Source organism: Camelus bactrianus, chromosome 10, assembly GCF_048773025.1.
Source record: "Camelus bactrianus isolate YW-2024 breed Bactrian camel chromosome 10, ASM4877302v1, whole genome shotgun sequence".
Taxonomy (NCBI): domain Eukaryota; kingdom Metazoa; phylum Chordata; class Mammalia; order Artiodactyla; family Camelidae; genus Camelus; species Camelus bactrianus.
The window spans coordinates 7,685,560-7,700,371 of NC_133548.1; the positions used below are offsets into that span (position 1 = coordinate 7,685,560).

At 56.1% G+C, this 14,812-nt stretch overlaps 2 protein-coding genes across 4 annotated transcripts in view; one reads left to right on the plus strand and one right to left on the minus strand.

Annotated features, from left to right (window-relative positions):
- MACROD1 (mono-ADP ribosylhydrolase 1) overlaps window positions 1-14,812 on the plus strand; it is a 143,664-nt gene that overhangs the window by 37,793 nt on the left and 91,059 nt on the right. The gene's annotated exons all lie outside the window — the stretch shown is intronic.
- FLRT1 (fibronectin leucine rich transmembrane protein 1) overlaps window positions 1,035-14,812 on the minus strand; it is a 74,459-nt gene continuing 60,681 nt past the window's right edge. The window contains exons 2-4 of one of the 2 annotated variants that reach the window (XM_074371824.1): window positions 12,076-12,975; window positions 9,062-9,140; window positions 1,035-3,910 (exon numbers count right to left, since the gene is read on the minus strand). In XM_074371824.1, coding sequence (XP_074227925.1) covers window positions 1,837-3,861 — 2,025 coding nt within the window. In that variant the 5' untranslated portion in view covers window positions 3,862-3,910; window positions 9,062-9,140; window positions 12,076-12,975 and the 3' untranslated portion in view covers window positions 1,035-1,836. The remainder of the gene's footprint in view (window positions 3,911-9,061; window positions 9,141-12,075; window positions 12,976-14,812) is intronic. The other variant, XM_074371823.1, reaches the window with a different exon arrangement.

Here is a 14,812-nt window from a genome sequence, read left to right on the forward strand (position 1 = left end):
AGCATCTTTTCATGTCCTGTCAGTGGCTGGCCCCTGGGCCTGTCATGGCAGCCCTGTGACTGTTGTTCAGCTTCCTCTTCCTGCCTTTGGCTTTTGTCAAAGCAGCTGAGGCCTTTTGAAAGCGCCACGGCCAGGATCTGGACCCGTTCTCATCCTCCCTGCCCTCAGACCAGCGTCTCTCCTTTGACATCACCCTTCCCGGGTGCAGGACAACAGGCATCTTGATAGACAGTGACCCAAGTTCCCTGAGTGCTGGGATGCGGAAGATATCAGAACCCCAGGCACCACTCCTCTCTTCTTTCCAGATTTGCTGTCATTATTTCATCATTGTTTTAATCTCATGGCTCGCCAAACAGCACTGTCAGTTGATAAATGACGGTGGCATTGATTCCAGAGGGAGGGGAAAAAATAATCTTAACTCTTCTGAGGGCTCTGGTCAGTACCTTTTGGGAGGCTGGCACTTTTAGAGAGATGTGGTCTTCCCTCTCCAGAGCAGAGTCCCAGGGGTGGGCATGGCTGAGTGCTCGGCATTCTAGCGGGGAAGCCGTGTTGTCTCCCAGGGCTTTTCTGAGAATTTTCATGTCTTTTTCTGGGCTTTGTTTGAACAACCATGGAAACCATTAGGTCTAATCAGCTGATATTAAAAAAAAAAAAAAGTCCCTGCACCAATTATCTATCTCTGGAGGAAGCATGTAGCACACAGTAAATGCTCAGAACGTAGCTGTTGAGGTGATTGCATCTGTGGGGGTGTGGGAGGAGAGAGAGGAGGACTCTGGCCGTCAAAGAAAGCTTTTCTCTGTATCAGAAAGGAGCACAGCCCAGCTCTGGCCAACCTAAGATAGGATCAAACCAAAAGCACTCCTTGCCCAGGGTTTCCCCAGCCACCCAGCCAGGACAGACATGCCTCTACCTTTAGGAACAGCATTACCCCCCTCTTCCATCCCCAACACACTTTGTCTACTTAATGATTTCTAGGAGAAAGCAACATGTTTGCAACTCTGTTGTCTCAGGAAATTGTATGAACTGACCCCAAAAGTACTGTAAGGACCATATATGTGGCTCTATCTACCCATCTGTATTTAGAGACACAACATAAAGGTAGACAGGTAGATAGATGCACCTCCAAGTGGCTGGGAAAGCCACAGCTTCCGTGGGGCTTCCACAGAGTATGGTGCATGGAACTGAGGAGGGCTTTAGTGTGGGAAAAAGAAAGTTTGTTTTTTAATCGACTACATCGTTCTTCAAAGAATGCAGTGAAAGACGCACTATTTCTGCAAATCTGTAAGGGAAATGGCATGGAAAGAACCCAGGAAGAGATTTCAGGACAATATCTCCATAGCAAAAGATCTTTTCTTCCCTTCTCCTTTGTGAGGAGCCTGAAACCTTCCATCATGTTGTCTCCAGTGAGCAGCAAGCAGCGAGAGCTGCGTGGGGGCTACGCGTCGGCTGCTTCTGTAACGGTCCCTTTGTGATGGCCCTGCACAGAGCACAAGGCGTACACAGGCGTTGCACAGGTAGTATCTTTCCAGTTCAGGGAAGAAAAAATCCAACCTAACCCTTCCTGCAGTATTATTTTTAGTCTTTCCCTCCCCACCTGGCATCATTTGGTATAAATTATGTCTTCAGTAACGTCAAATCCCCCTCCTGCCTTCTATTCTTTAAAAAAAAATTTTTTTCCCCACTGTTGTGTTCTACAAAATTGTCAACCCTCCCAAAACTGCTTTCTGCTGGGAGAGTCATAGTGGAATTTCTTTTCCTCGCTCTGTCAGATGGCAGCAGGCTGGGCAAAGCCACGCAGTCGCCAAGCCAGGAGGAGGCAGGAGCTGGGCGCTGGCATCATGTGTAGGAGTAATCTATGTCAGGGATGCCGCCGTCCCTGTAGCCCCGTGTGGTGCCGTAGCCGATGGTGTGTGTGCCCTTGCAAAGGCTGCTGCCATTGGAGGGGAAGATGGTGTGGACCACGTACTCCTCTTTGGCGCGGTAAGGGTTGATGGGCAGCATTTGCAGCCCGGGGCCACGAATTTCCAGGATGGAGTTATCCTTCTTGGTCCCCGACTCCATATAGTCGTCCTTTTTCCGGTTGCCCCGGTTGTAGGCTCGCTCCTGGGTCAGCAGGTCGCTGGCTCGGTGCACATACCAGCAGATGGCTCCCAGGACCAGGAAGAGGAAGACAAGGGCCACAGCGCCACTGATGATGCCCGCCAGGGGCAGGCCTGCCATGGGGTCGGCGCTCTGCTCCTGGTTGAGCGTGGTGGTGGGGCTGTGGCTGTCGGCCGTCTCTGCCTTGGCACACACGGGCGTCTCATCCGCTACGTAGGTATTGCCGGTCTCCATGGTGACCAAGCAGATGATATAGGTGGACTTGGGCTCCAGGGCTGTCAGCAGGTACTCTGTCTTGTCCCCCTGTACCAGAGTCTCCGTGATGGAGCCCACGGCCGGGCTGTGGCCCAGACGCAGCCAGCTGAGCCGGAAGGATGAGGCAGGGAGCGTGGCCTTCCATGTGATGCGGATGGAGTCCGCTGTCAGGGGCTTCACGTGGATGACCAGCGTTTTGGTGCCATCACCCGTGGCCATGGGGTAGTCGAGGTTGGAGTCAGGTAGGCGCAGCCCTGGCCTCTTGGCCTTGAGGGTGAAGAGCGAGCCCTGGGGCGTGGTGGCAGAGGCATGATCACTGGCTGTGGTCTTGGCAGCGGCATTGGCCACGCCACCCTGCGCCCCTGCCTCAAAGCACTCATCCATCTCGCTGGTAATGTCCTTGATGGCCATGCCCCGGACCTTCTCGGGGCCCTGGCACATGAGGCCACGTACGTTGACCACGGCCGCCCGCGCCTTCACCCAGTCACGCAACCACAGAAGGTTACAGCCGCAGAACCAGGGGTTGTTTCTGAGCAGCAGCTGGGCCAGGTTCTCCAGGTCATCGAACAGGCCACGGGGCAGCGTGGTCAGGTTGTTGTTGGACAGGTCCAGGCGCTCCAGCTCGCGCATCTTGGCCAGCGTGTTGTAGGGCACGTGGCTGATGGCATTGTCTTGCAGGTAGAGCTTCTGTAGGCGGGCGCTGGGCAGGTTGAGGGGCGGGGCGGCCAGCGAGTTGCGCACCAGCGAGAGCTCGGTCAGGTTCTGCAGGCGGCTGAAGGTGTCGTCGGCGATGCGCTGGTTGGCCAGCAGGTTGCCGTCCAGCACCAGGCGCCGCAGGCTGCTGAGGCCCTTGAAGGCATGCAGCGGGATGGTGGAGATGCGGTTGTCGTCCAGCCGCAGCTCCTCCAGTGTGCGGGGCAGCCCCGAGGGGATGCTGCTCAGGTGGTTCCTGCTCAGGAAGAGCAGCTTGAGCTGCTTGCTGTCAGCGAAGGCATCCTCCTCGATGCTGACGGTGGACACGGAGTTGTCGTCCAGGTGCAGCTTCTCTAGCAGTGGGATGCGGGCCAGTGAGTCCCGGGCAATGGTGCGCACGTTGTTGTCCTGCAGGTGCAGCTCCCGCAGGGAGCGGGGCAGGTTGACGGGGAACTCGTCCAGGTCGTTCTCGTACAGGTAGATGACCTGCACATTGACCTTGGTCTTCAAGTCCTGGGGGATGCCGGCGTTGTTGATCTGGTTGTTCTGCAGGTAGAGGGTGGTGGCATCATCCGGGATGTCGGCGGGGATGGAGGTGAGCCCCCGGTCGTTGCAGTAGATGAAGCCATTGTCACAGCGGCACACCGAGGGGCACGTGGTGCTGTCAATGACCTCCGTGAGGAAGGCGATGAGCCCATAGCAGAGGAAAAGCCAGTCCCGCAGGTCCATGGTGGCCGTGGTCATCACGACAGTGGCCGTGATGGTGGCAGCGGGTGTGGTGGTGGCAGTGGCAGTGGGGTGTGCCACCACCATGGTGGACAGCTGGGGGAGCTGGGCCCCACCTGACTTGCAGCCTCTACACCTGCAAGGAGCACAAGACACGTGCGGTGAGAGTGAGTCGGGCACACCCCTGCCTGGCATCAAAAGGTCACTATATTCAGGGCCACAGGGCAGAGGTCAGGCCTCGAGGCACACGCCCCGCAGCCCTTTTGGTGCCAAGTTTACATCACAGATGATCACTCGGGCTGAGGTTAGCCTCTAATGACCCCTGGCTCACATTAATCTCACCGGGAGCCAAAACCCTTCCTGTGAATGACACAGACAGGGCCGCGGCCCTCCCAGACTTTGACTGTGAGCCTCATGAGGTTAATTTAGTGGGAGCTAGGCCGCAGTTTCGGTCTCTTCTTTCAAGATCTCACACTAAGCCAAGTCTTTACGGCTGACGCTGAAAGTGGCTGGTCAGTGTTGATGGGATGGATTTAGGGCATGTTTTATGGATTCAGAGCTACCCTTTCTCATTGGAACGGGAAACTTGCATTCCTCTCTGGCTGGGACCCAGGGTTTGAAAGGAAAGCTTGTTTCTGCAAGACCTGAGAGCTCAAAAGCAGGGAATGGGGTGGGGTGGGCGTCACTAGAACCTGCAAAAAGAAGCTGCCAGCATTGTCGCTGGCAAGCAGTGGAAAGCGAGGAGCTTCATCGTCTGGTGTTAAAACAACATGTCCTGTTTGTCACTCGTGCATCTTATAGACAGAAGAATGAGGTGTCAACAGAGCCGCTTTCTCGTGCATTTACAGAAATCTCTTTCTAGCAGAGATGCCCTCCCTGGCTTTGTGTTTCGTGTTGTGTGAAAAGTAATTCCACACCTTGCCCCCTTCCCAAATCGTGAAACTTTCAGCTATTTTGAAAAAAAAAAAAAAGTTTTCTTGCATTTAAAGACAAGAGACAAATAAAAGGAGGGAGGGGGTCCACGCTCTGAGGGAATTGTCTGCAAGGAGTAATTTTGGTTTTCACAAATGGAAAAATTGCAGTGTAGATTTTTCTCATATTACTTTACTGTTCATAGAGGTAAAAAAATCAATTAAAGAGAAATTATCTTTCAACCTCGGTGGGGAAAATGTCTTCATGCAGCCGGCAAAGGTCTGTTTTACAACTCCAGGTTCACAAAGGCTCTTTAGTGTGGGACACAATGGCCTCTCGGAGTCTCAGCCAAGGCCCCAGCCTGGATGGCAGCCCTGATGTGCAGAGCAGAATTGGGACCAACTCCCTGTATGAGTCAGTCGGGACCTCACTCCCATACCCCAGGGACAGAGTGTCTCCTTTTCTCAACCACATCACACCTTTCTTCCTTCTGTCTCTCTGTTCCTGGGCGGCTCCTCTCCAACTAGCACACTGCTCCTCGCCCTTCAGGAATATGTTCAAATGTCTCTTCCTCTGCTAGGTGTTCCTGATGTCATATAGAGCTTCCCTCTGCTCCATCCATCCGTCCATCCACCCACCCATACGTCCATCCACTCGCCCACCCACTGTTTATTCATCCATCCACCCATTCATACCTCTGTCCACCCACTCACTCATCCATCTATCCATCCATTCACCCGCTCACTTATCTATCCATGCATCTGTCCATCCAGCCATCCAACAGAACTTTACTGAGCACCTACCATATGCCAACCTGTGTTCTAGCCACTGGGAATTCCATTCTGATGGGATGGTAGCTCACACTATAATAAAGACCTCACCTAGAATTTTATGAATATTTAAGTCATTTAATCCTCCCAGCAAATGTCAGGTTAGTGCCCTTGTTATTCCCATTTAACAGATGGAAAAACTGAAGCTCAGAGACATTAACTTACTCAAGACCACTTGAGAAGTACTGAGGGAGAACCTAGGCCAGGATCTTGACCACCACTCAGCTTGTAGCACTGCATCTTGTGCCCAACTCTGTGGGCTGCGGGTCACGCTGTTTGGTAACTAGTGTTTTAATGTCCCCAGCTAAATTTTGGGTGCTCTAGGGCAGGGACTGTGGGCTGTGTAGGCTAGTATGGCTTGGCATTGGTGACAACGCAAAGATAGAAGGGAGTCGGCCGAGGTGCCAAACAAGGGAGGAATGCCTCTGCCTGCTCACTGCTGCCCCTCAGCTCATGCCGTTTGCACTGGCCTGTGGCTAATGCTCTGACTGCGCTCAGAGCTTCTTTGCAGCATGATGCTTTGTCCATGAGGTGGACTCAAAGCAGGCTGAGGCCAGCTGAGGATACCTGGCTGGAAGCAAGTGAGGGTGAGGGCCGGGTGCACAGGGTCTGCACAGGGAGCCAGAGGGGAACGAGGTCCCGAGGGAAGCTGGGAGAGAGGTGGACTGATGAGAGTGTGCCCAACCCTCTGGGCCTCTGCAGCCAGCTCAAGCTGCCTCCCACCAGCACCCGTGGCCTGAGGGGCTGAGGACATTTGTCTGCTTACCCCAGATGCTTCTTTGGAGGTTGGCCTGAGCCTGTGGGTCATGACCCCACTCACACCCCTGCCCCTTGGGACTTGGACTTGGTCTTTGCTTCCCTCACATGCACTCCTAGCTCTCTGGATTTGGACAGGGGTAGATCCCAGCATAAGGGGCAACCCTGTGGCCAGACCCTACCCAGCCCCCTCACAGGCACATTTGTACCTGTGCCCACCTGTCACATACACGTAGGTGCTCGGTCCCATTTCATAGCTGAGCAGCCTGAGGCTCGGAGACATGAGGGGCCCGTCCAAGGTCACAGCCAGCTCAGGCTTCCAGCTGCACATCGGTCCCTTTCTCTGCACAGAGCCACAGCTATGAAGGTTATGGAGCCTGGAGGTCCTGTCTCAAGATGCTTATGAGCAAAGAGGCAGGGCCAGGGCAGGTGCTGGGGACAGGAAGGCTCAGGGCTGCTCAAAGGCCACCTTGCCTCAGTCTCAGAGGTCAAGTTTGAGTCCAAGAGCACCTCTGCCCAGGCTCCCAGCATGTGGCCAGAGGACGCACATTCTCCCTGGTCTGTCAGCTGCTGTGAGTCCTGGCACAAGGGATATGGGTGGCCCTTGGGCTCAGGGATTCCAGAGCAGTGCCCTGAGCAGGGGGCAGACTCGTTAAGGCCAAAGCCAAGGCCAGACTGCATTCTTTGGCATGAACATCAGTTCCTGGTGCCCGCTCAGCTCATGGCCACAGCCCTCAGCCTCCAGGGGCCCCAGCATCATAATAGAGTCTAAATTGCATCTTTCAGAGATGCCTGATGAATAACCAAGAAGCATTTGGGAGGCAGGGACCCAAGGCCTTTCTGCTCCCTGGTCTGTGAGCTTCATCCATCTTGGCAGAGCCTCCCCTGCCGCCCCCTTCCCCAAGGTTTCCCCAAGGCCTGCCTGAGGCTGAGGCTGAGCCCTCTGGCTCCAGAAAGGCAGGGCAGGGCCTAGGGGTGGGGAGGAAGACAGTACGCCTCCCTGAGGAGCTCTTTAATTGCCCAGGTACCTCGAGGCCTTTTTATTCCCTTGTTGTGTGTTTGATGGTTTATGTGGCCATCAAACTAAACCTGGTAAATCGCCCATCTTTTACGGGGTCACTTGTCATTGTTGCGAGAATCCTGCACACTTCAGCGTGGTGTGAGTTATGACCTGCTGGCTCCATGACTAACAGCAGGATCCGTGGCGTGCAATGGGGTTCGGGGAGGGGAGCAGTGAGATGGCGCAGACTGGAGGTATCCAGACCCCCATTAGCCAAGGGGTGACCTGGGACATCATTCTGGGCATTCGCCACCAGTCCCTAGCTCCTGCCATCTTCTAGGACTGAGAAACCTGGGTTCAAGTGCTGCCTCTGCCACTTCCAGGCTGTGAGATCTTGAGCGAGTTACTTGCCCTCTCTGAGCTTCAGTTTCCTCATCTATAAATGTAGTCATAAAGTCCCCTTAGAGGCGAACTGACTACTGAGGATTCAGTGAGATAATACATGGAAAATGCCCTCTCCTAAGCACAGCCTGTATATCCCAATCTGTTCTAGCCTCTGTTAATTGCTTATCTCTTTCCTCTGCCATCCCTGTTCACTCCTGGGCCCCGGCTGTGCCTCCAGGGTAGACTGGGACCCTGTAGGCCAAGCTGCTTCCTGGCACAGACTCCTTGTCAGTTGCTGTTATGTGGGGTCTCCCTCACCTCAAATTGTGCATCCTCAGCCCCGCTCCCCCAAGCTAGGGTGGAAGAACTGACCCTAAGTCTGGGCCACAAAGAGCTGGCCCATCAACACCAGGCCCCTCCCATGTGACCCTGGCTGCTCCAGCCCTTCCTTCATGGGGGGCCCTCCTGGGGGTCCAGTCCCAGAAAAGGAATGTGAGTGGGTAGGACCTACAGCTCAGTTCTCGCCTCTGCCCTCTTGGAACTGAGAAGCAGACCACCTCCGGTTCCTGAAGGCCCTGCCCTCCCTTGTGCTGTCTCCGGGCCTTTGCATGTGCTGTTCCTGCTTGTTGAACTCTGGCACACCTTCCCCACTCAAGCCTCGCCAGGCCAGCTTCTGCTTATCCCCCAGGCCTCAGCTTGGACGCCCCCTCCATGAAGCCTCCCCTGAGCCATGTCCCTGGCTCTGCTCCCTGCACGCACTTGACTGGTAAAGCAGGCGCTGAGTGATATCTGTAAATATCTGCCACCTGGACAGAGGCGCTGCCCCTTTGGAGACCCCTGGTCTCCCAGCGCTCTGCCCAGTTGTCTTTCCCAAATCCTATCAAGCTGGGGCTGCCAGAGGCCAGGGCCGTCTGGGGAGTCAGAGCGAGGACAGCATGCAGGGGGCAGCTGTGGGACCTGAGGCCCTGACATGCTGGAGGGGACATAGTGTCTACTGCTGCAGGTTCCTGGGGGGCAGTTAGACATGCGCACACCAAGGGGCTAAGTGGGGGCAGGGGGCACATTTCTGGAGGGAGCTGGGGGTTCCAGGCAGCAGAGGGAAGTCTGGGCAGGCCTCTGTCTGCCTCCCAGCCCTGGCCTTCCTATTTGCCAATGAAGGCAGATCATGTGGGGACGTCCAGATGCCGGGTCCCATGACCTCAAGGCCCTTTGAACTCTGTGCGCACAACTTCACTCTTGATCTACTGGTGCCATTGAGGACTTGTAATGCATGGGAGGAGGGCGTGGGGATTCTTTTAAAACCTAAAGTTAATTATTTTTCTAATTTCATGCTGCATGCATTATGCATCAGCTGTTATCACCGGCGGTAATTGCAGACAGGTATGCAAATCCACTAAAAATGTACCTCGAGTTCACCTCACCGCGTAGGCCGTCTGGGCGGTGCCGGGCAGCGGGATGTCCCGAACTTCAGAGAATGCAAATCGCTTTAAAAAACAAGACTTTAAAATTGTGTCTTAGGAGGTTAATTATATTGATAACAGTGTTCGATATTAAACTATTCAGGGCCAGAGAGGGGGGGATGAAAGGAGACACGTGTAATTTTGTTTCTTTCTGTCTCTACATTATTTAATAAGATGTTCCTGTACCCAATATTTCTGTCTGTCTCTGTGCATTTTTAGTAAAGCTGCCTAGACTGAGACGTAATCCTTTTGGGAAGGAAAAACGAAAGGCCAGGGGAGTTTCAAAGTGTAGGAGAGGGGCCTGAGGGCTGTTATTCTGGGGGCAGCCTTGGAGAATAGGGCAGGGGTCCCAGGTCTGCGCTGCTGGGTTTCTCAACAGCCTGGGTGATCCTGGCAGCCAAGAGCCAGAAGAGTAGCAGGGCAGCCAGGAAAGCCTGAGAGCGGTGATGCTTATAGGTAATAAGACAGAGGCTTGGAGCTGGGTGGAGCTGGGGCTCCCCCAGGAGCTGTGTGGCATCCCCCCACAGGCAGGTCCTATTCCTGGTGAGATCCCTCCCCTCCCCCATTTACTTATCACCAGCTGATTGTCCAGTCCTTCCCACTAGGATAGCACCTCCTACAAGTCAGGTGTGGTCTGTCCTTTTCCCTGGCCTAGCACAGAGCCTGGCACCAGAGGTGATCCTAAACATCTGCTGAATGAATGACTGACTGAATGAATGAGGTTGCCAAAAGGGAGGCCCCAGAATCTGAAGCCAGGACAGGGCAGTGGGAGAGAAGAGGGGGGCTGGCCTTCTGTCAGCCCCACCTGGGAGGTAATAATGACAGGTGTCCTCATCACAGCAGCCCAAAGGGGCAAAGGGACCAGTCTGAATTGTGCAGCAGGTGGTGGAGGAGCTGGACACAAACCCAGGATTCCTTTCCTGGGTGTCATACCTGCCTGTCTCAGCTGCCCAGTGGGGCCACCCCAGGCTCCTCGGGAGCAAACGTAGGGAAAACTCCTGGCTGTCCCCTCTCATCTCCTCTGACAGGGTGGCCCACCTGGCCCTGTCCAATTTCAGGTCTGCTTCCAGACATAGAGGCTGGCCCCACTTTCTTAGAGATGGCCCCTTCCCTCCCACACCCACAGATATGCACAAGGGTAGAACTCACCCTCAGGATCCTGGAATCAGGGAGGTAGAGGACCTCACAAAAACAGAGAGAAGAAGGGATGGGTCCAGGGTAGAGAGAGCCTTCCAGCAGCTGTGGAGGCCAGCTGCCTCCTCTGGCCTTGGCCCTGAACTCTCAAACCCTTTCCCAAGGGTTTGGCATGGACAGGATGATGGTGGAGAGTTTCCAACTCAAGCAGGGTCTCCTGGGGGCTGCCTTCCCCCGCCAGCAGCTCTGCAGACCTCTCTGACCCTGTGGGGTCAGGCCCACTAGTAGCAGCAGCTGGCAAAGCTGAGCTCCAGCTGCACGCTCAGCCCTTCACAAACTCCTCTCCTTTCCAGCTGTTCACAGCCCTGTGGAGCCTGTGTCCCCAGGGCACAAAGAGGGAGCACACTCAGGGAGGGGAAGGGATGTCCCCAAGGTCACACCGCTCACAGCTGGAATGCCAGGGTGCCAACCCACCTCTGGCCCACAGCCCGGTTAGCCGGTCTCTGCTTTCCTGCCTTGGGATGGAGGGAAGCAGTATGGCTCAGCAAAGGCAGAGCCCAGCACTGAGCAGATTCTCTGTAAATATCTGGGGTGCCAGCCTGCCGCTTCTCCCTGCCCCCTCTACCCCCGGCTTGGCCTCAGCCCCAGGAATTACCCACCTAACCTCTCTTCAGGGATGGGAGGAGGGTAGAGACAAGTGATGAGTCTATGCAAGGGGTTGGTGGGATGGGAGAAGGGAGGCCGGCTGGGCAGGGGCCCAGCTCAGGCTCCGGCGAGCTCAAGACGCCTCTCGGCCCCGCTGCCGGGCTGGCGCGCCTTTATAATAAATAACAGCAAATAGCCGATCCACAGGGCATCTTTCACGCTGGTGGCTAATAACACGGCTATTAATGCCCCCGCAGATGGCGTGCACACCGTGCTGCGCTGACGAATGTCCCGGGCCCTGGTGCAGTCATAAATCAGCCCCTCTCCTGGGGAAGAGCGTGAGGAAGTGTCATTTTCCATCTTGGTAATGAATTGGGGCTTCCCTGCCCTGCCCAGGGCGCCGTCGATAGAGGTTGCCTAGGATTTGTATTTGGGGAGGCACGAGGCCCTCCCTTCTGGCCTCTGGGGATCTGGAGGAGTAGTTCCTGTCCCCTAGGCAAGACCCTGCCCTCCAGGTGCTCACTGCTTCTCTGTGACCTTAGGGCACTTACTGCCTGTCTCTGGGACCCATCATGCCACTCTCACCAACAAAGGGGCTGAACTGGAGACCAGAGCAGATGACGCCCGAGGGCCAACAGGTACGGGCCTTGGACAGTGGCTTTGGATCACTCCTACCCTGGGTCCTCCTGGCCAGGGGAGAGGCAGGCCAGGATGGAGAGGACTTGTGAACCCTTTCCAGTTGGAGGGCAGTAGGTGTCATGGCCAGGGGCTAGGTCACCAAAAGTCCTGCCTCCCTTAGGCCTCAGGGCTGCCCCCTTTGGTTTCAACTCAGAGTGAGATGTCTCTCCCCTGAGGGGGGCTGTGCAGTGGGGCCACGGCAGTGGGAGGGGCAGTAGTCCTACTCCAGGAAAGGGCCACCCACCCTGGGACAGAGACCAATGGCACAGGGAGGGGGGACCCACGAGGTAGCAAATGACCCCTCCCCTGGCAAGTAGATACCACTAGTTGCTGGAACTGCACACGCTGGGTGGGTGGGATGGAGCTGCAGACCTGGGAACGTGACCCAGCTCAAAGACAGCAGGCACTAGCAGTCCCCAGAGAACTAGGTGCACTGCGCCCTCTGGGCCCAGGAGCCGCGGGGCCTTCCCAGCCCGTCCAGACCCAGCTGCATCTGCCTTACCTCCTGCGCTATAGCCTGGGAGCCCGCCACTCTGGATGCTGTGCTTGTGGTCGAGGTGGGCCCGGGCCTTGCTCACATGCCCGCCTGCTGGCCTTGGCACTTGGCGCGCGGACCACAGACCTTGTTGTTGGGTGGTGCCAGCGGCGCCCGGGGCACAGGGAGGAGACCTTGCTGGGCTCCTTGCGTTCAAAAGTGGCTGCGGGTCCAGAGCAGCATCCTCCGTGCCCTAGGCTGCGGGCGCTGCTGGCTTCTCCCCCCCGGAGTGAGGGGCTCTCATGAGGGGCCTGCAGGGGTGCCCCCCGAGTCCCCGGGACTCCCGTGCACAGCCCGAGGGTGTTCTGGGCCCCTGCTCCCCAGGCATGCCCTATGGCCTGGCACCCATCCGGAGAAGAATGGTCTCGCAGCCCTCGTTCAACTTTCGCCCTTTTGTCTGTTGGCCACCGCCTCCTCTGAAAGCCTTCTGCGTGGCTTTTACCCCTTTTTCTTTACCAAGTTTTTGTTTTTTTTTTAAAATCCCTTTAAATCACTTGGCAGAATGGGCTCCGGTACAGAGAGCGTTCTTGCGTGACAGAGCTGAGAGGGAGCCGCTCTCCAAAGAATGGGTATTCCTGCCACTCAGGCTGTGTCTCCGGTGGGGAGGAGGGGGCCCATTACCCCGCTGAGGAGTTCAGATGTTCACCGCGGGGCTGGAGCTGCTGATGTGCGCCGCTGAGCTGTCAGGCCCCACACGCCCCTCTTCGGGAAGATGTTTGGTGGGGGGGGTGCTCAGTCCTGCTTGGCTGCTCCTGTTCGTAGAAAGGTTTTCTTGCTGGGGAGGTAGGCGGACGGGTTATTCCTGCTTCACCCCCGGTCTTGTCTGTCCAAGAAGGAGTCCTTCTCACCCACTCCCTGCCTTCTCACCTGCCAAAAAAACAATACGAGTGATGAAGCCCCGGGAAATGAGGAGCCACGCAGGACAGCCAGCCTGGGCTGCAGCCCCCTCTCCTCCCATCCCTCCGGAAACCTGTTTTCTTGAATGTCCCTTTCCCGTGATCTGTGAGGGGGCTGGGATTATTCTCTGCCATCTCTCTTCTCTTTTCAAATCCAGATCACAAACAGCTGGCCGTGCCCAGCACCCTTCCCTGCAGCTCCCTCCTTTCCCTTTTCCTGGGGGTGGGAGGACTGGGACGAGGCAAATGAAGTTCTGAGGGCTCCTGGCTGTGCCGGGGCCGCACGCCTGGCCCAGAGCTGGCTTCACTTCTCCCGGCACCTGCTCCTCTTGCGAAATGTCATTCAAAGGATCCAACTGGGCCACCACGGCCTTGGCTTTCAGAACCAGTGCTGCCTCTCCCCACGGTGGGGAGCAGGAGCATCAGGGATGCAGGGAAGTGGCATCCCTGGCCTCCCTCTGCGGCCACCCTCCCCTTCCAGGGAGACCTGGGGGCAGGGCCAGCTCTTCCTTAGCATCTAAAACCACCAGAGCCCTCCGGGTCGCCTCTCATTAGCGTGGCATGTTGAAGGCCTACGGTGCCCTGGTGTCCATATTCCCCCTGCAGGAGCCCCTCTTTGGAAAAGGGCTTTTATTACACATCTGAGAGTGTTAGCTCTGGTTTGAAATCGGATCCAGACGGGCTTGGCTGCATCTGGGCACTTTTCTTTGTAGGGACGAAGGTGGCTGATTTGAGAAATGCACGTTGTCTGGGGCTGTTGCAAATAAAAACATGGATATTTCAGGGTGCTTGTTTTAATAAGTCTAGAGCCCAGACTGTAGGGGTCGGGGGTCACCGTGCACTGGGCGTCCAGCCCAGCAGGGAGGGCGTGTGGGAAGAGGGGCAGGTGCTGGCCAGGTGGAGGGCAGCCTGAGGCTGACGGGTTGACTGGCTAAGCAGGAAGGTTTTGGGACAAGCTTTCCCAGGTGCCAGGAGGTTTAAGAACCACCAAGGTTTTGGAACCCATGGGACATCTATCCTGAATGGCTAGGGTCTGGTGAATCCTCAGGGTGTGAACAGGCAGGTGGGGTGCGGCCCCCTGGGAAGGGGCAGGGTTGGGGGTAGACAGGAGGGAAGAGGATGACAAAGTCCCCACACGAGGGGTGAATGCTGGGCTCCCGCCTGGCTCTTGTTACTCTTACACCCGTGTGATTTCATCCAATTATAAACTGTAATTTCTCTATGAAAGCGAGAGACGGAAAGAGCCCAGTGAGGTCATCTGCCTCCCTGACTAGGATGAGGAAACTATTTTATACCGTGGTGGGTGGGGGTAGGGGCAGAGGCAGCTGGGCCTCTGTATTTAGAGAGGATGGTGGCAGTGTCCTCAGAGCTGAGGCTCCAGGCAGCCATGGCCGGCTGATCCCCCAGGATAGAGCTCTGCTTTTGAGATTGGGAATCCAGGAAGGCAGCTTTATCAGGCCCTTCCCACAGCCCCTGGGATAAAGGTGAACTCCTAGGCAGCCTCCAAGGCCCACCAGACCCGGCCTTGCCTGATTCCCCCACCTCGTCTCCCACCACCTCCCCCTAACTCCCCAAGCTGGCCCCTGCCCTTCCCCATGCTGTTCCCTCTCCTGCAAGAGTCCACCCAACATCCCCCCTCCCTTCCTGTCCGTCCGCAAGGTTGCACAAACCCTGACACCAATGACATAATATCTTGAAAGGAATTGTCTTCCTGGTTCAAGGAAGGGACCACATCTGCTTGTCCGAGGCTGATCTCCCGGTGCCTGAGTCAGTGCCTTGCCCACAGTAGGTACTTAATAAATGCACCC